We start from the raw sequence: 25,110 nt of genomic DNA, 5'->3' as shown, positions 1-25,110 counted from the left end.
GTATGTGGGCTCATGTGAGCTTTGCTCGTGTTGACTTAGAGGGTCTTGTTTTCTTGGTGTCCTCATGTTTACACTGGGTAAACAGCTAGGGGTGGAACTGCTGACTCACAGGTTTAACCTTTGGAAGAACAGCCAGACTGCTCGGAAGCAGCTGTGATAGGATGTTACCACTGGCAGCACCTGAGGATTCTGTTTTCCCCTACGTTGGCTCTTACTAGTTACTGTTTCTCATTTTGATTGTATCATCCTAGTGGATGTGAAACAATATCTCACATGGTGTTTGGCACCACTAACACCTTTTCATGTTCTTCTTGGCCATTTGAATAGACTGGTTAAAGTTTTATTAGATTTGTTTACTCATTCATTCATTCATTCATTCATTCATTCATTCATTCATTCATTCATTCATTCATTCATGTGTATGTGTGTACGCATGTGCAAATGTGCCCTGGTGCATGTATGGAGATCAAAGAAAAGTTATGGGAGGTGGTCCTTGCCATGTGGGTCCTGAAAGTCAACTCAGGTTGTAAGGCTTGGTGGCAAGTGCCTCCACCTGCTGAGCCATCCTGTCAACCCTTTGTATAGATCCTTTTGAGAAAGATCTCTTTCAGATTATTCGTCCATTTTGAATTATTTTTCTTTTCGTAATGAGTTTTAATAGTTCTTTACATATCAAAGACACAGATCCCACAACAGATACATGATTTCTAAATATTCGCACCTAGTTTATAGGTTGAATCTCTATTTATCTAAAGATACTACTTGTTTTTTTTTCCTTTTTTAAAATTATCTTTATTGAGCTCTACATTTTTCTCTGCTCTCCTCCCTACTTTCCCCCTGTAACCAGAACGTTTTGAATCCTGGTACACTTCCATTTATTGTATCTTTTATTAGAGCTTATGTTTTTGGTATTGTGCCTAAAACTACATACAGCAATGAAGATTCATATTCATAGCTTCTTCTGAGTTTTACAGTTTCAGCTTTTACATTTAGAGTTTTGATATGTTTTCTGTTATTTGGAAAATATGATGTGAAGTCATGGTCCAACTCACTTTTTTTACATGAGTACCATTTATTAATATATTATTTTCTCTTTGCTGAATAATCTTAATATCTATTTTCAGATCCAACTGACTCTAACTACGACTTTATTTCTATGGATTGTCAGTTCTTTGTATTGCTCTTTAGGACCCCCTCATGACATAACAGTAGCACCATAGGTTTTGAAATCTATATGTAATGATGGCATCATGAAAGTCATTAGGAAACAATTTTCCTTCCTTAACATAAGGACTGTTTTTGATTCTTCTGTAAATGTGTTAGGATATACCAGGGATGGCCTGTCCTTGGAAAGAGAGGATGGACCTTTCTTTGGAGGGAGGCTTTTCTTTAATAGTCAGTTCTTAATACACCTATTCTGATTTTCTATTTTTTTCTTTTTGGTTTTTGGAGACAGGGTTTCTCTGAAGCTTTAGAGCCTGTCCTGGAACTAGCTCTGTAGACCAGGCTGGTCTCGAACTCACAGAGATCCGTCTGCCTCTGCCTCCCGAGTGCTGGGATTAAAGGCATACGCCACCACCGCTGGGCCTGATTTTCTATTTTTCTTGGGTCCTGAGCTTTGTTAGCTTGTGTCCTTTGAGAAATCTGTCCATTTAATCTAGGCAATAGGAGGTGTAAACTTATAATTGTCTATAGCATTCTTTTAGCTCTGGTTATTTCTGTAAACTCATAATAATGTCTTTGTTTTTGATCCTGATTTTGGTCTTCTTTCCATTAGTCAATCTGTTAGTTTTATAAAATAATGAACTTCTGGTTTTGTTGAATTTCTTTATAGTGTTTTCTATTTTTAAAATTTATTTCTACTCTTATTTATTTTTGTGGTGCTGGGGATCAAACCCAGGGCCTTGTGGCTATTAGGCAAATGTTCTACTACCAGTCTTCTCCTATAATATCTACTTCCTTCCTTCTGCTTGCTTTGTGTTTAGTTCATTCTTCTTTTAGAGACTTTGGAGGTGGAAGTAAAGTATTAATCTGATGTCTGGCTCTAAAATTTTTCTTAGGTTTATTTATTTTCTATATTTTTATAATTTAAAAAACATTTATTTATATGTATTGCTTTGCCTGCATGTATGTGTGTATACTACATAGAAGAAGAAAGAAGAGGGCATCAGATCCCTTGGAACTGGAGTTATGGATAGTTGTACACCACCATATGGATCCTCCGAACAGATTCTGGCTTCTTTGAAAGAGCTATAATCACACTTACTTTTAAGCTATCTCTCCAGCCCTGTCTTCTTTAAATATATACATACCAAACTTTAAAAATTATTTTATAATATTTTGGAGGGGTGCTATGTATTTCTGTGTATCATGTATATTCAGTGCTTGTGGAATCCAGAAGAGGGCACTGGATTCTCCGGGACTATAGTTACGATGGTTGTGAGCCACTATTTGAATGCTGGAGATCAAACCCAGGTCCTTTGCAAGAGCAATCAGTGCTCTTAACTGCTGAGCCAACACTCCATTTCCCCATTTAACATGCGTATTTGTAGATACAAATATCTGACTCTGCTTTAGCTGCATCCCATAAATATGATATGTTTTCATTTCCATTTCCCTGAAAATAGTTTAATTTTTTTATGATTTGTTCTTTGACACATTATGTAGAAATTTGTAGTTTAATTTTCAAATATTTGCAAATTCCTCATATTTTCTTCTGCTACTGATTCCAACCTTCATTCAGTTGGAGCAGAGAACATAGTTTGTATAATTTCATTGGTTTAATTTTAAAAGTTGTCAATATTTATCTATTTATTTATGTGTATTTGTGCACTTCCATACTATGGATCACATGTGGAGGTCAGGGAACAACTTGCTGTAATCTAACACCATGTAGGTATGGGAAATTAAACTTGGCATCAAGTAAGGCTAGAGAGATGGCTCAGAGGCTAAGAGCAATCTGTTGCTCCTCCAGAGGACCTGGGTTCAGTCTTTAGCACTTTGTATTAGAGGTCTAGAAGTTCCTCTAATGTTCCACGTACACTTAAGACTGTCTATTTTGTTTTCTAGTAGAGTGTCCACAGACGTTCCAGGTCTCATTAGTTGGCAGTGTTGCTCAGTTTTTTATTTCCTCTATCTACATATATAAATATACATATATTTACTTGATAACCATTAATAGGGTACTGAATCCTCACATTATTGTTTGTATCTTTCTTCCTTATCCATTCTATCAGTTATTTTATTAGGTTGTTTTGATGGTTCACTGTCAGGTACATACATTTTGTTGTTGTTGTTGTTGTTGTTGCTGCTGCTGGTTTTTGTATGCTTGGTTTTTTTTTTTTTGAGATAGTCTTGCTATGTAGCCCAGGTCAGCCTTGAATTATGGTGCTTCTGGCTCAGCTTCCACAGTGCTTGGATTCCAGGTGTGTACTGACTGTGTGTTCACGATGAGCTGACCTTTTCTCTTTGCGGTACCAAGGATTGCGCCTAGGTCCTCATACATGCTAGACAAGCTCTCTACCATAGTTACATCCCTAGCACTCTTTTCTCATCTTCAAATGTAAGACAGGCTGGCCTTAAACTCACTGTGGAGCCCAGAATTTGCAATCCTCCTGCCTCAGTTTCTGAAATAGTTGGGATAACAAGACTTGCACCACCAGGTTTGGCTGGCTTTACCCTTTTTATCATCATGAAATGTTTATTTATATTCCTAGCAACACTTCTCTTATAAAGTCTATTTTTTACTTTGTGTATTCAATGTGGTTTTTTAGAGTTGTTGCTTACATAGCTCATCATTTTCCTCTTCCTTTTACTTTCAATATATTTGTATTTCTACAAATCTAACACCATGCAGGTATGGGGAAGTGTTGGATTTCATTTTATAAAATAGCAGTCTGACAATATTTGCCTTTAGATTAGACCGTTCACCCATTGTTATTCATTCTCTGCCATTTTGTTTATTTGTGTGTATATGAGTGTGTGGGTGCATACGGGTGCCCACACATGTAGAAGCTGGAGGTCACACTCAGGTATTATTTGTTAGGCACCATCAATCTTGTCTCTTGAGACATGCTCACTCACTGTCCTGGAGTTTCCTGAGTAGGCTAGGGTGGCTGTCTAGTGAGCCTTAGGATCCTCCTGTCTCTACCTCCCTGATAACAGCCATACTGGGCTTTTCTTTTTTCCATGTGTCCTGGGGATCAAACTTAGGTCCTCACGCTTACATGGCAAGTACTTTACAGACTGAACTATTTCTCCAGCCCTACATACTATCCACTGCATTTTGATTTTTGTTTTGTATATGTCATATTTGCCCGTTCTGAGTTTTGATTATTTTCTTTTTACATTAGGTAGCTACTATATGATTTAAAATTTATTTTCATCATTTAAAGGTTAAATTTGAGTTCCCTTCTTAGTGACTTCTTTAGGGCTCACAATTAACATTTTAATTTACTAGAAAGAACTTTAGATTTATGCTGCCTTAGTTTCAGTGAAATATAGGCAGTGTATATAACTTCATTGCACCCTCCTCTTTTTGGTATTATTACTACATATGCATATGCACATACTTATGTAAATTATGAGCCTAACAAAACATTGCTTCTTTATTACTTTATATAATTTTATGCTTTTTTAAAAGGTTGGGAGAAGAAAGGAGATTGAATATGTATTTTTAGTGTTCATTATACTAATATTCTTATTTACTCTTTAGGTTGTTTTCATTTCTTCCTCTGGATTTGAGTTACCATCTGGTGTCATTTCCTTATTGCAACAGAGCTTTGTTCTTATTCTTTTCCTTTGTGTTATATTATTATTAATTATATTATATTTTTCTGTTTATAATCCTAACAATATAATTGTTTTATGCAATTAATTTTTAAATAAGTCAAGAGAGAAAAGGGGACGAAATATGCAATTTTATTATCTTTTCATATTAACCACATAATTACCTTTACTAGTATTCTATATTTTTCATATGGATTCAGATTACTGCCTGGAGTTACTTGCTTGCATTCTGAAGAACCTTGTTTAGCAATTTTTAAAAGAAGGTATCCTGGCATTGAACTCTGTTCTCGTTTAAACTGGGACTGTCTTTATCACTTTTATATTTTCTTATCTACATTTTTCTTTTCCTTTTAATTAATGTAAAAATTACACTTGTTTATGGGGGATACAGTGCAATATTTCAAAACACATACACAACCTGCACTGATAAGATTGAAGTAACTAGCATCTCCATCTGTTTATTTTTTTACGTTTGACACCGTCACCTAGCTGTCTGTTAGTTCTTAATAAAATATACAATAAGTTATTGTTAACTGTGATCACCTCACAGTACTGTAGAACACGGAAACTTATTCTCATCTATGTTCTGAAGGTACCCATTACCTAACCTCCCTCTACCTTCCTATCTCTTGTATTTCCTAGCCTCTAGTAATTACCATTCTATTTTTAGAATTTTTTAATATTTTAATTTTTTAAAATTATGTTACAACATCCAGGTTTGATATGGGATTTTCATTCATACTTCATTTCGATTGATTCCCCTCCTCTCGCTCTGCCTACCCCGTCCTCCCCGAACCCCTCTTATACTTTTGCCCCCAGTACTTGTCCTTCTACTTGTTGAATGACGGCAGGCAAATGTTGACAAGGCAGAGGCAGAAGGGTTTTTTTGGGGGGCTACTTTTTTTTTCAGTTTTTTGTTTTTATTGAGATATATTATTTTTCTCTGTTCCCTTCCCTCCCTCTCCCCTCCCCTTCTACCTTCTCCCATGGTCTTGGGAGGCTACTTCTATAAAGCATGGTGTCAGTATTTGATGGGGAATGCACAGACTCTGAAAATTGTTCCGGTATTAAACTGTGTTCCATTTTAATTGTATTTTATATGTGTGGGCACAGGTATGCAGTGGCGCATGTGTGGCGGTCAGGGAACAACATGCAGGAGTCAGTTTGCTCTGCCTTTTGGGTTCCAAGCACTGAACTCAAGTTGTCAGACTTGGTAGCAAGTGCCATCTCACCTGCTTAAGGGCAATTTTAATAATACTGATTCTTTTAATCCATGAGCAGTGAAGTTTTTCATTTTTCATATCTTCTTCTATCACTTTGTCTTTTTATTTTTCTTTCGAGACAGGGTTTCTCTGTAGCTTTCTCTGTCCTAGAACTGGCTCTGTAGACCAAGCTGGCCTCAAGCTCACAGAGATCTGTCTGCCTCTGCCTCCTGAGTGCTGGGATTAAAGGCATGTGCTGCCACCACTGCTCACTTTGTCTTTTTAATCAATATTTCTAATGTCAATTTACAAGTCTTTTACTTCCTTGGTGAAATTTATTCCTTAGGTATTTTATTTTTTGTAACTATTATTAATGGGATTGCCCTTATGATTTCTTTCTTAGCAAGTTTGTTACTGGCACACTAAAGTGCTACTGCTTTTTTCTTAAAAAAACCTTTTTTCAAATAGTTTTTAAGATTACCAATTTGTTGATCAGTTCTAAATGTCTTTTTTTTGTGGAATCTTCAGGTTTTCATTTATATGGAATCATGCCATTTGAAAACAGATTATTTTTTCAAGACAGGGTTTCTCTGTGTAGCCCTGCCATCCTGGAAGACCAGGCTAGCTTTCATCTCAGAGATCCATCCAGCTGCCTCTGCCTCCCCAGTGCTGGCATTAAAGGTGTGCAGTTCCACATCTGGCTTTGAAGATTTTTTATTTGCATGTCTTTTTCCTTGCATAACTGGTATGGCTAATGCTTACTTTTATTTTGTAAAGATATTTTTACTAGATAATTCTTAGTGCCTTTAAAATTTTAAAATATTTATTTTATGTGTATGTGTGTATATACCTAAGTGTGTGTGTGCCACATGCATGCAGGAGCCACCAAAAGTCAGAAAAGTGTGTCAGATCCACCCATGGTACTGGAGTTATAATAGGTTGTAGGTGCTGGGAACAGAACCTGGATCTTCTCCATCAGCAGTGCGTGATCTTAACTGCTGGGCCAACTCTCCAACCTCTGGTGCCTTAAGAAAAAAAGCTTGCATTATGCCTCATGAGAAGTCAATTGCTAATCTTTTTTGGGTACCCATATGTGATGAGTCTTTTGTCTCTTCTTGTGTTCGAGCGTCTTTTGCTTTCCAGCATTTCACTACCTGTTATGACCTTTGTTTACCTTACTTGGAATTAACCGAACCTGGGCATGTAGATAATATCTTCAGCAAATGCGAAAGGGCTTCAGCAATTATCTCTCTGACTATCTTTCTTTGTCCTTCCTGCGTTCTTTCCAGTCCTCCACTCGTGTACACTGATGTACTTAATTACATCCTACGTTTCTTGGAGCCTGCTTAGCTTCATTCTTTTCACTGTCTGCAGATTGCATAATCGCTATTCAAGTATCTTCACATCGTTTGATTTATTCCTTTGCCAACTCTAGTCTATTGTCAACCCCTATCTAGCAAATTTTGCATTTTAATTATTGAACTTTCAATTCCAGAGTATTTGTTTGGAGCTAGGTAACACACACCTGCCATCACAGTACTTGGGAAGCCGAGCAAAGAAGACTGCCACACAGGCTTTCCAGGCTACCCGAGGCTACATAGACAGATCCTGTTCCCTCCCCCCAAAAAAGAAAGGAAGGAAAACAAACAAACAAACAAACAACCCCCCCCCCAAAAAACCAAAACATAATGTATGTGATTCCTTTTTCCTTTACAGTTTCTACTGGCATCCTATCTTCCGGGATTTCTATTTTTTCCATAAAAGGTCTTGCCACGTAATGAAGGTTAACCTTGAACTCGTCATCCCTCCTGCCTCGGCCTACAGAATGCAGGGATTATTAGCATGTAACATCACATCTGTGAGAAAAGCCTGTCTCTTGCCTCATTTCCTTAAGTATTTCTACCTTTTGTTCTTTGAGTGTAGTTATAGTAATTGCGATGAAACGTTAACTCACCGTCTGAGCCCCTTCCAAGATTCCACTGAATGCCCTTTTTTTCTATGAGGAATACTTCACTATTTTTTCGATATGCCATAATTTTTTTGTTGAAACATATTATTTAAAATATGATATTGGGACCTAGGCCCTCTGCATGTGTATAACAGTTGTGTAGCTTGGTCTGTTTGTGGGGTTTCCAGGAATGGAATCATGACCTGTCCCTGGCGTTTGAGATGGCTTTTGGGATCCCAATCCCCATGTTGGGTTGCTTTACTCGACTTTGATGCAGGAAGCAGAGCTTGGTCCTGCTTCAACTTGATGTGCCATGCTGTGTTGACTCCCATGCCCCTTTCTGAATGGAGACGGAGGATTGGATGGAGAGGAGTGGAAGGGAGGTGGAAGGAGGGAACCGGAGGAGAGGAGGGAAGGGAAACTGGTCAGGAGGTAAAATACATGAAAAAAATTAATAAAAAAGAGCTCAAACAAAAAATAAATAAATAAAAGATGGTATTGGATCTTTGGTTAGTGATTTTACCCGCCTTCCACCAGAGATCATTGTGCTGTTAACTTCTTGGACATTTATTTGCTTACTGATTTGAATGAATTTGTTCTGTGAAGTCTTCCTCCCCTGCACTGTGAAGCTACTGATGTCATTGCTGAGGTCCGCCCCTTTGTTTAGTCTTCTTTTAACTTTTGGGTTGTACAAGCCACTGACAGAGGCTGTCTTTAAGCCACAGAAGCCAGTTTTAAGTTTTAAAAGTTTTCCCACTGATGGTTTTGGTTTGGTGTTTACTAACACGGTTCAGGAGTTTATATTCTTTCTCCCTATTCATCCAGAGATTAGCAGTTTGGCAGTTTCCTCTTTGATAGGTTTGGAGGACGAAAAGCCTTGGGGCTCGAGTGCAGTCCTCCAGACTGTCCGGGGTTGGGCTTGGTTTTTATTTTAAGCTTGGTTTCCCAAGAGTGCCCTTGGGCTAGAGCAGGTTATTATTCAGTCAATGTTTAGCCAGAAGTGCATCATCAAGCCTCTTGTGCCCATGATACATTTCCCCTGTGTTGATGGGTCAGTGTGCCGTTCAGGGACTGCTCAAGACTGCCCTAAGGCCTGAGCTGATTGCTGCTGAGTGGGTGTAGCCTAAGACGCAAGCACAATTCTCAACTCCTAGAGAGGACTGTGATACCAGGAGGCCTCTTTGTTGTCTTTTTCCTGGTTCTCTCCACTAAAATGGCTGTTGGGCTATTTTATTTGCATCATAGAGCTACCAGTCTGTCTTCTCTTAAATTTTCTCCACTATACTTTGTGATTTTAAAAATACTGTCCTTAGGCATGGGGTTTCCCAGTCCAAATGTCTAGCCCTTCAAACAGGTCTAGCAGTTCATTGTCTTGATGGCTATCCTATCTCCCATGGGCAGAGCACCTATGTTACTGCCCCAGAGCTAGGGATGGCAGCTCATTGTTCTACCAGTGACATCCTACATCCACGGGGCTCTGAAGGCTATCAGCGCCTTGCCTTCTCGGAACACCCTTCTTTGTGTGCAATCTCTGCGTGTGAGAGAAATGTCAGGGCCTTTACATTCTCAGTCTGCCATGCCTAGAGCAGAGCTGCGTCCTTCAAGGGGAAAGTGGGTAGAGGGAGAGAGACCTGGTCCTCTTGACCAGATGATTTCTTGCCTTAGAACTTCTTCAAAAGGATTGGGAAAGCTAAGAAATACAGCTACCCGCTCTTCTTTGAGCGAAATCATATGTAGCCTGGAAACTAGGGAAAGAAAGAGCTTCAGTTTCTTGGCTGTTACTGCTCAGAGGAGTGTAGAGCACTTGTGTAAAGTGGAACCGGGAAGCTGTGCTGGGGGAATGGGTCCTAGATCAGATAGCACAGGCTATCATTGTCCTTTTTGAGAGTCAGTAGATTTTTCTTGCCGATCGCTATATGCCCTAGGAACAATTTGTGGAGACTTTGAATGACTGGGCTTTATTTTATTTATCTATCTATCTATCTATCTATTTATTTATTTGTTTGGTCTTTGTTGTTTTGGCAGTCATCACTAATTTTTATTGCTGGTTTGGAGTGGTTCTTCAGAGATTCTTTCTAACTCTTCCACTCTGAAAGTCTCTAACCTGGACTTAAGTTTTTTTGTTTTTTTTTTTTTAATATGGACTTGGAGACAGCTTCCCGTTTTTCACTAATAGTCTTTCATTGTCTCTAAAGAAATCCCAAATCATAGTTATAGTTCAGGATCCTGATTCTGGAGGTGGGTGACTTAGGTCTCATTTATCTGCACTGTTAATTTTCAGACACATAGATACCACCCCAAAACTTTCTGATTGTTTCTTCTTAACGATTTTGGCTTGTTGAATTTGAAACACATTCACTATCATTTCCTTCGAAGATTACCTTGTCCTTCCGTCCTTGAGAGACAGAACAAGCAACACCCGTCCTTGTCTGAATACTGCAGATGCATTTTTCCCTATAGCTTAGCAGTTTTATTCATTTCTTAAAATTAATTTTTATATTTATTCTATTTAATGCCCATAAATATTTTGCCTACGTGTATGTATGTACACTACATGTGTTCCTGGTGCCCTCGAATGCCAGATCTCCTGGAACTGGAGTTATGGATGATTGTAAGCCACCACATGGGTGCTGGGAGCTGAACCTGGGTCCTCTGGAAGAGAAATAAGTGCTCTGAGTCATTTCTCCAGTCTTCCATTGAATTTGGTCAGCCAAGAGATTTTCAATTGCAATGAGAAAAACCTTCTCCTAAATAATGCCACTGATGGGGGAAGTAAGCATATAGAGGCTTCATCTTGTAACAGAAGCCCAGGGTAACACCCTTGATCACGTTCTAAATATGACTACAGATAATCCATGTAGAAGCCAGTCTCTTTGTTTCCTCACCATTTGTCAACCAACAGTCTCTTTTTTTCTTTACAAGGAAATGCAGATTCGCATTGCTGTGACTCTAGTCCCTCTAGAGGGTTCCTTTGGGGCCCTTCATAATAATTGCACCTCCCGTTCGAGCTCTCTCAACATTTCCTGGAACGTCGGCAGTCTGACTGCTGAGAACGGCTTCATTTTCACAGTAGATGTGGTGAACAGAGCTTGAAAGAGCCTCTTCACCAGTCTCTCTGCTTTTGCTTTTGTCCTTCCAATGACTATTCTTCAGCAGTAGCCAGAGAGAGCATGGTTTTCTCTTCAGTCCCGTCAAATTCATTCACAGGTTCCTTAACAGCCCTATAGTTCTGACTTGGTAAAACCTCATCACCTGCTATTCTTTCTGTTATTCATTCTGCTCAGACACTCGCCTCCTTCTCTGTCCCTCAAGGAGGGCACACTCCAATGATGCCTTTGTGTGGTTTGGGTCTGAGGAGTATAGTAATTCCATCGAGTGAGCTGGGTGGGGCTCCATTTCTTTCTATTTGCAAGAACTTTTCTAAGACTGGAATTAATTCATCTTTGACTGTTTGGTTAAACTATCTACACATACTCTTCTTTCCTTGTAAAATAGTTTAAATTACTGACAGAACTTTCTATTTTTGAGGGGGAAAAAAGCCCAGGTCTCAAAATTGCTAATAGCTAAAGCTGACCTTGCACACCTTGATCCTCCAGTCTCCATCTCCTAAGCACTGGGACTCTGGGTGCATGGCACCATGTGCTGTTTCTGATTGAATTTTGGTGGTTGTGCCAGTATCTATGTTTTCTATTTTTCTTGATCAATATTTCTGGGATTTGTTAAGTTTTTCGTTATTTAACAAGTTTTGCGAAGCAAAAGACAGAATTTCGTGCTCGGGATGGCTAGTCTAGTGGGTCGAGAGCTGCGGAGAAGCTTGGAACTAAAGGTGTGAACTCTACTAAAGTGGGAGACAAGAGCGGACAAGAAGGGCTAGGCAAACTGAGCAGAGGAAGCACCGTGAAGCCGCTGCAGCAAGTTCGGGGTCCCATTCAAATGGGCAGGGACTTGCTGGAGTTAGTGGAGGCACAGTGGAAATGCCATTACAGACGGCCTATGCTGCGAGGCTACAAGGAGAGACCAGGCAGGCTAGCAGAGAGCTGCAATAACCTAAAGCCATGCTGGACATGGCAGAACAAAGCAGTACAGGAGAGAAATGAAGGGGTTGGACCTGGTGAGTGATTCTGTATGGAAGAAGCCACAGAGGCAACAAAGTTGCCAAAAGTAGAGTAGATGTGGAGAAGAAGGAGACCACTGGCTGGGAAATCAAGGGTCAGTTGTGGCACACACGTTATCTTTTGTCAGCGGGAATGCTGGTGCACACCTGCAATCCCATCTCTTGGGAGGCAGGGTCGGAACTGCTACAAACTAGCCCTAGTCTACATAGTGTGTTCAAGGCTTACCAGAGGTTCATAGTGAGAGCCTAATCTCAAAAACATAAATAAAAAAACCAAGTAAACCAAACCAAAATGATTTTTTTTGTCATTCTTGCTGCACAGGGTCAAATTTCCTAAGCAAGAATACAAAGAGGCCACCCATGCAAATGATCAAGAAATCTGTCCATTTTCCCAATGCCTCCTGAGCTGCTTTCCCTGCCTCTATTTCTATCACCCTAGCCTAGCCCCTCATGGCTTGTCACCTGGGTCACTGTACTGAATTTTGCATCACTTTTATTCCATGCAATCTGAATGACAATTGGTATCATCTTAAAAATGTCAATATGAGTATACCCCTGTGCTGCATAATGCTTCTTTGGTCTGTTATAGTTTCTCTGCCTCCCTGTCTCCCCTGTCTCTCCTCTCCTCTCCTCTCCTCTCCTCTCCTCTCCTCTCCTCTCCTCTCCTCTCCTCTCCTCTCCTCTCCTCTCCTCTCCTCTCCCCTCCCCTCCCTTCCCTTCCCCTCTCCTCTACCCTCTTCTCTCTCTCTCTCTCTCTCTCTCTCTCTCTCTTTCTCTCTCTCTCTCTGAATAACAGTCATTGTACTGTAAGGTTACAGTGGAACTGGGCTGGAGATATATAGTCAAGTGTAAGTCATTTGCTAGGCATGCACACGGTCCTGGGTTCAACTCCAGAATAAAAAAGAAAGAAAATTAAGGGGAACTGGGGCTGACTCAATTGTTAAAGAGCTTGCATAAGCACAACAATGTGAATTTGCATCTCCACATCCATGTTAAGGCAGGATGTGGTGGCTAGCACAGGCCTGGAGTTCCAGCCGTGGGGAAATGAGGAGAGGCAGATCCCTGCAGCTCACTAGACAGCTGGCCTGGCAGAATCATTGATCTCCAGGTTCAAATCAGAGACCTGGTCTCAAAAAATAAGGTAGATAATGATGGATGAAGATGCCTAACAATGACCTCTGCCCTCCACATGCATGAGTACGCATGTGCACATACCTGCACACACAAACACACACATGAACACAGACAAAAAACGGAACTGGAAACTTCCTATTGACCAGTGACCCTGTAGCTGTCACGTTGTGGAAAACACATCGCCCTGAGCTACCAGTCATATAAAAGCATAGCACACACAATTACAAATGCTACCAATATTTAAATGATAATAATGTATTTGTTTTTTTTTTACATTTATTCATTTCTGTGTGTGCATAATGTGCAACGGGGTGCACCTAGCAGTCAGAGGACAACCTTTGGGAGTCAGATCTCTCTTTCCACTATGTGGGTCCCGGAGACTGAACTCAAGGCATCATCAGGCTTGACAGCAAGCACCCTCACTGTGACTATATTTTGGAATAAAATTGACTTAATTAGTTTTTAAAAGCCCTGTAAAACAGTATGCTAGCAGGGTGTGGTGGCATTCAGTGGCTCAGATAGGATGATAATTGGAAGTTTGAGGCCAGGCTGGGCTACATCGTGAGTACCAGACAAGCTATGGTTATACAGCAAGTCCTTGTTTCAAAACCACATGAGCAAAATCAAAGCAAAACAAAAGGACAACAAAAGCAGAGGCAGCAGAAGCTTCATCTGTCTCATATCTATTGAACCTGTCAATTGCATTAGGAGGCCATATGGAGTGTTTGACTTAAACTAACCATGTATTTGTATAAGCACCTTCTATGAAGTGTTTTCAGCCATCAACTCACCTAATGGCACACTGTTCAGAATGTATCCACATTGTTGCCATCTGACTACTCTGCTAAAAAAGTCCTTGGTTTCCAGTGTAGTTGAAGTCAGATTGCTGCTCATCCGTCCATCCAAAGTGGCCTGCACTTGTTGAGGCTCCTGTCTTCTTGAGCTCATCCCACCCATTCTCCTTAAAGATGCGCATGAGCATCTTTCCCTTTCCGGGAGTGTGCCAGCTCTTTTCACACACTGACTGGAATTTAGCTTTGCTGGGATCCTTCCCATCTTTCATACTTCAGGCCTCTCCTTGACTGTCCCAGAGATCCTTCTTAACCTCTGTATCATCTGTCAATTTCCTTATTAGCACGTATCGCAATGTGGAACTAGTTAATTGTGTGTTGACTGTAAAATTTCTAGTAGATTTACAAGTTTCTTTTTTTTTTCCCGAGACAGGGTTTCTCTGTAGCTTTGGAGCCTATTCTGGAACTAGCTCTTGTAGACCAGGCTGGCCTCGAACTCAGAGATCTGCCCGCCTCTGACTTTAATCTGCTGGGATTAAAGGCATGTGCCAACACCACCCGGCACTAGTTCCTTTTTGTTGTTTTAAACAGGGTCTCATCTAGTACGTGTTGGGCTATAACTTACTTTGTAGCTGAGATGGCCTTGAACTTCTGATCTCCCTGAGTGCTGGGGTTACAGGTATGTGTGCCACACTGATTTTAAGGCTGTTTTGGGGGGCCATCTCCAACCAGAGATTAACGAATTCTGTAAGGCAGTGACAGCGTTTTGACTGTGGCATTTTTAGTATCCATATGTCACCAAATGAGTCTGGATGAATAAATAAATGAAAGCAGTAATGGAAGTAGAGAGTAGTGAAGGAAGAGGAAGATGGAGTTGTTGGAAGAGTTAGTTCCATTGCATTTTGAGACTAGCAAGCCTAGTTTCCCTTGGCTTGTGGTATAAGAAATTCATATAGGATTGCAGCCAGTTGCCAGACGAAGTGCAAACACTGCAGTAGTTAGGGACTGAGGAATTCAGCTTCGGTCCCCAGAAATTCGCCAAGCATTACTGTGTGCTAGGCTCTATGCTGGCGCTGACTGTGGCCGACAGAAAGATGAACAAGTTCACACTTCAACAGTTTGCATTCAAGAAGTCAGAAAAAGGAGATAAGGATGCACAGATGAAAATAAAAGGCAGAATTTAATCAAACAAAGGCCTCCCAGGCAGGGGTTTAGGAAAAGCTTCAAGGAAATTTACTCTGACCTTGAAGTCAACAAGTTCCAGTCCACAATGAAAGAAGAGCACAGACAGTCCCTGCTGTTCTTCCTCACAAAATACTTCATAAAGCAAAGGACGAAAGCAAAATATCTGAGATGACCTTTGAGGCACTGTGTTTAAGGGGAGACAAGTGGGCTTGGGGGTTTTGGCTTTGCCATTTACCATTTGGGAGACCTTGGACAGTTGGTTTCTTCTTTTTACAAATGGTTGCTGCAGGCCTACTATGTGCCAAGTACTTTACAAATGCGATCCTATTGAATCATTTATTTTCCTAAGCTTTAGTGTTCCGTCTTTGAAAATTACTGGCTTAGATTTCTTGTTCACAAAAACAACTGGTGCTGCCTGGGTTCAGATTTGCAGCTATTTCTTTCTGCCTCTGGGCAGCAGCCACACTTCTGCGTGAGAACAACAGAGCAGCCTTTGGTGATGGAGATCCCTGAACTACTCATGTGATGGGGAAGGTGAGTGAAAATGCTGACCGACTGAGGTGTGGGTGGACTTGGAAGCAGGGAACAGCATCCTGCATGTCTACTGGGAAGTGGAGATGTGAAGGTGTCCAGAAATGACACCAGGAAATTGTTACTGAGCAGAAGACATACTACAGCGTAGGAAAGGACAACATGACGTGATGCTTAAGACGAGCAGTAAAGTGAGCTAGGCGCAGGAGAGGATACATGTCAGCATGTTTCTAGGATGACCATGGAAAGCCATGTGTATTTCCAGATGATGACTCTGCACATCTCTAGGTAGGACTGTTCCAAACACTAAGGAGGACGATGTATCAGGTACCTACATTTGATTTTTTTTTAAAAAATCTATTGTGACTATCCAATTTCTTTGCTTGAATTACGTGTTCACCAAACAGCTTCTGAGTCTGTAACTGGTTTCTTGAATGGGAAGACCTCCTATCATCTAGAAAGGCCTTATGCAAGTGATAAGGGTCTGGTCTTGCATATATCGCCAACTATAAATAGCCACTTTGAGGTCTGCTTTAAATAGGTTGTGGCAGTATGTGGGAGTATTTGCTCCCCAGAGACTCCTCATCTCATATTAAGACAGAGAATGGGAGAGAAATGCGTGGCAGCAAAACCACAGAGCAGGGAGCTCTAGAGACAGATAGCTTAGTGCTATGGAGCTCATTCCGGTCTTATGGAAGACCTGAGTTTGGTTCCCAGAAGCCACATAGCGTGGCTCACAACTACCTGTAACTCCAGCTCCAGAGGAAATGGAGGTTCTAGTCTCTGTGGATACTTGCACTCATGCACATGAGTGCACATGAACACACACACTCGTACACATACATATACACACACTACAAACACACACAAAACGAAACAGAAAACCCTAAACCTAATAAAAACGATGAGCCTGAGGATCTTCTGGTGCTGGTCTCCTACGAAGACCGGCCGGAAGCAGTTGCTGGCTTTACCTACTACATCACGGCAAAACTAGTCCCTTACATTTGTTCGGTGCTTTTAACTTTCAAAGTACATTTATATAAATTATCTAATTTTATCATTTTATCTATTATACCGTCTTTAGCTCACACTGCTTGCAAAATACATTTGCAGAGCAGTGCCAATGACACAAAGAAGCAATGATATTCTGAGGATGTTAGGAACAAAACGACCGTCTATGACAGGGTCATGGCAAAATAGAACAAACTAAGAAAACAAAGGTAGTCAGAGTGGATGGTGCTGCAGAGGGACTTCAGAATCTGGAGCTAGCCCTAGAATGACTGTGGGTGTGAAAAAACCCACCAAGCTTTGGCTGTAAATATGTTGCTGACAGACCTTAGGAAATGCCCATAGGTAATCCCAGCGATCAAGGTGGGCCTGCAGGACCAGCCTAGACTTGGAGAAGCTGTAATCCAATTGGCTCACTGGAAACTGCTAAAGGAAAGCATGTCACGGGGAGGGGATGGGGGACAAATTATTTGAAAAACAGATAGCTAACATATGTCACTGTTTGTTCAGGCCCTCCTATCCACAACTGGACAGAAGGGCAGGCAAGGATGAGGGAGGGAAGTCCACTTCTCTCTCTCTCTCCATCATAGCAGTGGCTCGACAGTAAACAGAGCCAGGCGGACCAGGTAACCATGCATATGGTGCTCCCTAAGCAAGCAGACTCAGGTAAGAAGCGGAAGTCTGCTTTTGTGCGTGCATTTGTCATTCTGTTTCCTTCAATTCTAAGTCCATGACCATCCAATAACTTAAGTTGCCTGGCTTTCTTGAGCCTGGGAAAGAAATGCCCCAAGAAGAGATAAGACTATTATTTGATTGATTACTTGCCAAGTATATCCTGTCCTGCAAATTAATGCAATTAAAATATATTTATGTTTCTTTCCCTCATTTTTTTTTTAATTTGGAAGACCTTCAAATCTATAGAAAAGCAGAAGCAGCAGCATTACAAACATCTGTTTGTTTCTTTTACGAATTTGTGGATAGATAGCTAACTCCTCCAGTGCTCTCAACTAAAAAGGTTTCCTTCACTGAACTGCTTTTGGACCTTTGTCAAAATCCAGTTTAGTTATATTTATTGTGGGTCTATTTCTGGGATCTTTATTCGGTTCCTTTAATGTGTCTATTTCCTTGAATACCATACATCCTTCATTACTGTAGTTACCTATTGTCTCAAAATTGGTAAAGTGATTTCTCCCACTTTATCCTTATTTAAGAAAATGTTTCAGCTACTCCAGCTCCTTTGTTTTTCCAAATGAGTTTTACTATAATTTTGTCTATATCTTCAAACAGTCATGTGAGAATTTTGTCAGCAGCTGTGCTAAATCCATACAGAAAATTGGAGACTGGGCTTCTTTCGTACACTGAGTTCCAATTTATGAACACCACATCTCTCCATGGAGCTAGAGTCATTGATTCTTCTAAATCATCCCAGTTGGGCTTTCAGCAGACAAATCTAGTACCTGTTCGCTGAGGGTCATGCCTACTGCTAACAGATCCAGTAGCACAGGGCTGCAATCCCAGCACTGAGGAGGAGGCAGGAGAATTGGGAGTTCATGACCAGCTTGGGGCTATATAGTGAGTTCTAAGCTAGTGTGGCCCACCTTGTGATACCCTGTCTCAAAACAAATAAACATAGAACCCTAAATACAAAATAAAAAAAAACCCTCCCCAAACTGACTGTAAAATGAAAACTCTTTAAAATTTCGGATAGGACATAAACCCATCTTCATACGTAGAGCTAATTAAGAGCATTTCTCTAGACAGGCCCTACTGCGTTATCCACACTGCCTATAAACTCGGTGGGCTCAAGCAATTCTCTTGTTCCCGTTTCACAGGTGCTGGGTCTACAGGCGAGCGCTATCGTGCAGAGTCAGAATTGATTTTTGTATACTGAAGTAAGCCGCAACGTTGATGAACTCATTTATTAGTTCCAGGAGGTTTTCGTAGATTACTTGAAATGTTCTATGTACACAATCCTGTCAGTTACAAACAGAGAGTTATTTTCCTTTCTGTTTGGTGTGCTCCCGAGATGCAGCCTGCTGTGTCTTTCAGATCTGCAGGGCTGAGAGCAGGGATGGAGTCTCTTTTCCTTTCTCTATGCTATCTTTGTCTGGTCTAGGTGTCAGGATAATAGCGTCTTAATAAAGTTGGAAGGTGTTTCCTCTATTTCCTGGAAGACTGGGTAGAATTGGTGTGAATTCTTCTTTAAATGTTTGGTAACATTCTCCAGTGAGAACATCTAGGCTTGAAGGCTTGCTTCCTTGGGGGATGAGAAAGTTATAAGTTCTGTCTTTAAGCAATAGAGATGTTGAAATTGTTTCCAATTCGGTGAATTATGGTAGTTTATGTTTTGTGAAGATGTAGTCCATTTCATCTAAGTTGCCAGGTGCGTGCATGCAGAGTAGCTGGCCATGTTGACAGTGTTTTGGTGTCTGCAGGGTGGTAACCTTTTTCATTCCTGATGTGGCTAATTTGTGTCTTCTGCTTTTTCTTCATCAGCCTCACTCCAGATTTATCAATTTAATGGATTTTTTTTCCAGGGAAGCATTTTGATTTCACCAAGTTTATACTCCTTATTATTCTTATTGTTTTCAGTTTCATTTATTTCTTCTCCATATGATTTAATTCCTCCTATTTGTGTCAGGTTTATTTGATCTTCTTTTCCAGTTTGTTAAGGATGCTGCTTAAAATTATTGACCAGACTATCCTCTTTTCAATAAAAGATCTAATTTTATAAATTGCTCAGCATCGCTTCAGCTGTATTTTACGAATTTTGACATAGGGTATTTTTATTTTAATTCAGTTTAATCTACTTCAAAAATCTCTTTGCCCCACGGACTATTTAGCAGTATATTCTTTGGTTTGTTAGTATTTAAAGACCATTCCTTTTCCTCATTGATTTTCTGATTGATTTCATTTTGCCTAGAGAATACACCCTATTTGATTTTGTTCTTTATAATTGGCGGGTTTTGTTTGATGAATCATGATATACTTCATTTGAAAAGATTTGGTCATTTTTCTATTATTTTGCTAAAATACATAAAGCATAAAGTATGTCACTGTAACCATCAGAAGTGTATGTCTCACATTTCTAATGCTGTGCAAACATCATTCCTATTTATTTATTGGGTTCGCCCACCACTTCCCAAAGAAGTGTTGTATCCATTAAGAACTATCCTGTATAATGCACCCGTTCCCTGGCTGCTGCCAATCTCCAATCTCCATTTTATTTTCATGAATTTGTCTGCTGCAGATAAGACATACAGGTGGAGCCACACATTATTTGGAGTTTTGTGCTTGCTGCCTTTGCTTTATTTAATGTTATGTATTTAAGGTTTATCTGTGTTATAGTACATCAAACTTATTTCCTTTTAGTGTTGAGATAATATTTAATTCCATGCTACTATCACATTTCCTTTATCTGCTCATCTCTTGATAGTTGTTTCTAGGTTTTGACGATTGTGAATAATGATCTATAAAATTGGTGTTTAAGCATTTGTGTTATGATTTATTCCAGATATGGTCTCACTATGTAGCCCTGGTTTCCTGAAAATCACTATTTAATCAGGCTGGCCTTGAACTCATAGAGATCCACCTGCCTGGAACATTTAGGAGGTAGTCCCTAGTTAGAAAAAAATGGGTCACCAGAGGGTGTGTGTTATGGCTTGGTGCCTGTCAGAGCACTGTTTCCTGACTGCTCACATTTAAACAGTCACCCCACCCTCTTGCTGCCAGTCATGATCTGCTCCAACCTGGCACAACTTCCCTGTTACAGACTGTGAAGCACAATAAATCCTCCCGTCTGTAAGCTGGTCTCTGTCAGATTTCCGCTCACAGTTATGAGAAAGGTAATAAACATACACTAGGAGTGCATTTTATTCTTGCGTAAAATAAAATTTATATATCTCATGAGGTAATTTGTTTGTCTAGATATTTGTCCATTTCATTCGAGGTATCCAATTTGTTAGCTTACAACTGTTAACAGTATTTTATCTTAATACTGTCCATTTGGGTGAGATCAATAACTATCAAAAAGATAGCTTTAGTTATTTATTTGTTTGGATGTATCTGTGTGTCTGAATATGGGTATGTACACATGAATGGAGGCTGAAGGAGGACACCATATCCCCTGAAACTGCATTTCCAGGTGGCTGTGGGGCTCCTGATGTGGGTGCTAAGACCTGAACTCCGATCCCCTAAGAGCTGCAAAGGTTCTTTACCAATGAGTCAGCTCTTCCACCCCAGAGCAACAACTTCTGATTATAGCTATTTGCATATTTATTATGTCATACTAGCCAGAAGATCTTTTTTTCAAAGACATAAATTTTTGTTTTACTATTTTTTTCTTTAGTCTCTATTGCATTTACCTCCATTCTAATCTTTTTTCCCTTTGGTTAACTTTGGATTTAGTTTTCCTTTTCTAGTTTTTCTAGTGCAAAATCAGGCAGATTATTGATTTGAACATTGTTCTTGCAGAATTTCAAAACTGCTGGTACATTCCTATTTGGAAATTGGAAAATATCCTGGGACAAATAAAAACACAAGCATAATGTACCATCAGTTTTGAAATTCTGCAAGAACAATGCTCAAATCAATAAGATGCACCCATTGGTTGTTTAAAAAATGTAGTGTGTAATTTAAAGAAATTTGTAAGATTTTTCTCTTTTCCTTCAGTTGTTGATTTTAAAAGGCCTTTAACAGTTTAATTCCATGGTATTCTGTACGTGGTGGCAACTCCTGATCCTTCCTTCCCACAGCCAAGGCTTCATACATGCTTGACAGGCACTCTGTCACTAAGCCACACCCTCTGTTCCTGAGCTGAAATCTTTTAAAATGTATCAGTACTTGGTTTGACCTAACACATGGTCTATTGTGGAGAATGTTACAGTTCTCTGCTATCTTTATGATTTCTCCATTATTGAACTCATGGATTGAAGTTTTCAAGCATTATAGAACTACTACTCTCCAATTGTACCACCGTTTACTTTATATATATTAGGGCGCTCTTGTTTGGTATATATAACTGTTACATCTTCTCAATGAATTGACCTCTTTATTAGTATGTAATGTCTTTTTCCTAACAATTTTTGATGTAGAAGTCTATTTGTCTGACATTACCTCTTCTAGGTTACCATTTGTATGAAATACCTTTCTCTTCTTTGTCACTTTAAACTAAATTCATCATTGAATTTAGAAGTGGTTGTTTCATAAGCAACATATATTTAGACTTCTTTTTTCTTTTTGAGAGTGGGTCTCACTATAAATGCCTGGCTGGCCTTGAAGTTGCTATAAGATCAGGCTGGCCTTGAACTCACAGAGCTCCAACTGCCTGTGCCTCCTGTCTGCTGTGATTAAATGTGTATACCATCACACCCATTATTATTTAACTTTTAAACAAAAATTTATTCTTCAAATTTCTGTCTTTTGATTGGACACTTTATTCTACTTATATTAATTTTGTTTGCTGATTAGGAAGGACTTGTTTTTTCTGTATCTTCTACCTAGTTTTAGCTCTCATCTTTTCCATTACAGTTTTAATAGTTGATTATTCACAGAAAATCATTTTGGTAAATTTTGTACATTTTAGTATGTACCATGAGTATTACACTTAATATCCCCAATGTGTTATAGTCTAGCTTTGAGACCAACTTTGTTCTTGCTTACTTCCATCCACTTATGCAAGATAATGCTGTTCACAGTCTATACACTGTATGCACAATAACAGATTTATAATTGTTTTTATGTCTTTGTTAGATATAGAATTATAATTATTCTTTAGCTCTTTAATTGAACCCTTTAAAATGATGAGCCAAATGTATCTTTCCCCCTTTAAGTTGCTTACCCCACCCAGGTGTTTTGTCAAAACAATACAAAACTGACTAGCACACACATGGTGGGGAGTTGCTATGGTTTAAATATCCTGTACTTTAATTTTAACAGTATTGAGAGGGGGTTCATTGTTAAAGGATTGTAACATTACTGTGTCAGTGTGCTAGTTAGAATTGGAGGGGGTTCATGATAAAAAAGGATGAATTTAGCCTAATTTTTGTCTTCTTATGTCCACTTGTCCTTCTGCCACGTTATCATGAATCACAAAGCAAAGAGTCTTGCCAGATGATGGGATCATGGTGCTGGACTCTTCAGCCTTCAAACTGTAAGCCAAATTATATTATTTATAAGTGACCTCATTTATGATATTCTGTTACGGCAGCAGAAAAGCCATCTGATGTAGGGCTTCATTCAACTAGCCATTCATGATTTGTTTTGTGATCATTCCCATGTGGTCCAGGCCGCTCTCAAACTCACTATGTAGCCAAGGCTAGCCTTGAACTCCTAATCCCCCTGCCCTACCTTCCAAGTGCTGGGATGCTATTCTTTATATATACAAGATCACAAAATTATTGTCAGTTGTAGAGGTGATTAGAGCATATACAGACAAAACAGGAGGAAAAAGTAGCATAGATGAACCATACATGTCGTTAATAAAATGTTAGAATTGTTTTGGATTTTGTGGTATTTATAGTAACTTTCAGCTTTTTAAGAGCTTTTTTTAGAGCTTTCATATTATCATCCTAAATACCCACTTGTATTTAATTTTATGTTCACATTTAAAAAATTTTTAATATATTCCCCTGTCTCTGGCTGTACAACTTCATAAATTCAGGCTGCCAAAACTCAGGTCTGTCACTGCCTCTGTGTTAAGATTGAAACTATAGTTCTATGTCTCCCTTCCCCCATTCTGAATATTCCCGGTGTTTTATAGTGCCTGGAAGAAACCTGACACATTGCAATCATTTAATGAATGATTGTTGGTTGAACTAATGAACCAGGAAATGAGGAGAAAAAACTATAAGGTTGGTGCCTAGGAGCTGAGGAAGTGGGTGCTCTGGGAGAGTGCCTCTCAGGAGTTGAGTGACTGAGGGGGGAAGCCAGAGCAAGAGGGAAACGTGGGTTCTGCAGTCACTGGTAGCATAAAAAAAGGGCTGCCCACGGATACAATGAGCCGCAAGTGCAGTCAACATGCTAGTTGCAAAATGAGTGCAGCAGAAGCCTTCTGTTCTTTTCACATAGCTTTGCTGAGTTTCTCTCATTCCCATCTAGCACTCGCTCAGTAGCTGCTGGACCACGAGGGAACTAGGGATTCTTTCTTTTACAGATGGGGAACTCAGGTTGTTATAAGGAGGGTTAAATGAATGAAGGCCCATGAAGGCATCTGGCAAAGTAACATATACACAGTAGGTGCTCAATAAATGCTCTTTCTCCTTTCTCCAGTGAGGTCTGCTAATTCCCTTTAAAGAGACAGGGTTTCCTCATTTTCGCATGTCCTTATTCTGCTGGACTTCTCTAAGGAGACATACTTCTTTTCACCTTAGAAGAATCCCATCTTCTTAAAGGGATATTCTTCCTCTCTGGGAATCTCTTTCCTGGAGATGCAAAGTTTACAGGACTGACGTTTGATTTAGGGTCTCATGACACAGTCACAGATGGCTTCAAACTCACAATCCTGCCTCAGTTTCCCCAGTGCTTGCTGGGATATAGGCATGTGATACCATGCCTACCTGGCTATTTTTTAATTAATAGTTATATGGAGGAGTCTGCTTTCAATTGATATTGAAATTTTGTTCCCTGGCATCTACTTAGAGCAGAAGAAGTTAACTGGCAGACAAGAGAAATTCTCTAACATGTTTTTCAACCAATTCTTGGGATTTTACTAAATGGTGTAATGTAAAGAAGTGAGCCTCTGGTAAGCTTCCAGGGTTTGAATTTGTCCCCTGCTATGGTACTAATTGCGAGGAAGCTGGTTCTCTAGACCAAGGCAGGAAGCTTCATTTTAGAAGTTGTCTTTCATGGAAGTGCATACTCCTGAGAAGTAACCGCGGGATATTGTCCTAAAAAGGGGGGATGCTTGCCTGCCCTAAAGGTCAGAATAGAGCATGATACTGCCAAACACTTTTGGGTCTTTTGAAGCATGGACTGCCAATTCTCCTATTCTGCGTGGGTAAAATTTGGGTTGGAAAATCACTTTCTGGGGGCATGAATGGGAAGACTGGAATGGGAAAGGAGACTTATCTAGGAACGAGGTTAGCTCTGACGATGAAAGCAAGCGCAGGGCAGTTGCTTCTCCATCAGTCACCGGCTACAGCAGTCAGTCCCTTTGTCCAGGTACCCAGCTGAGGGCTTGGAGGTTGTTATCACTGCTGCTTCCATCTTGCTAAGTTGTCAGCATCATCAACTGGAGGAATCGGCTCTCCAGACTGCACTCATTTTCTTATTGCTGATTTTTTTCAAAACAGGACTTTTCTGTGTAACAGTTCTGGCTGTCCTGGAACTAGCTCTGTAGACTAGGCTGACCTTGAACACAAAGAGAATCACCTGTCTCTGCCTTCCAAGTGCTGAAAATAATGGTGTGTA

General features: G+C 40.0%; 1 protein-coding gene and 1 long non-coding RNA gene across 5 annotated transcripts in view; one reads left to right on the top strand and one right to left on the bottom strand.

Annotated features, from left to right (window-relative positions):
• The window catches only part of LOC142840195 (uncharacterized), a 251,734-nt gene that overhangs the window by 94,192 nt on the left and 132,432 nt on the right, over positions 1-25,110 (top strand). The window lies entirely within an intron of this gene.
• Positions 1-25,110, bottom strand: part of Hdac8 (histone deacetylase 8) — a 220,088-nt gene that overhangs the window by 64,188 nt on the left and 130,790 nt on the right. The window contains exon 5 of one of the 3 annotated variants that reach the window (XM_075956772.1): positions 10,054-10,590. The exons of the other annotated variants lie outside the window; for them this stretch is intronic. Within the exon in view, the coding sequence (XP_075812887.1) occupies positions 10,470-10,590 (121 nt within the window). The 3' untranslated portion in view covers positions 10,054-10,469. Of the gene's footprint in view, positions 1-10,053; positions 10,591-25,110 lie in introns of those variants that run through there. 3 annotated transcript variants of the gene reach the window in all.

Source organism: Microtus pennsylvanicus, chromosome X, assembly GCF_037038515.1.
Source record: "Microtus pennsylvanicus isolate mMicPen1 chromosome X, mMicPen1.hap1, whole genome shotgun sequence".
Classification (NCBI taxonomy): Eukaryota; Metazoa; Chordata; class Mammalia; order Rodentia; family Cricetidae; genus Microtus; species Microtus pennsylvanicus.
Note: the sequence above shows the minus strand (reverse complement) of the source record. Positions and strands in the feature narration are given on the sequence as shown.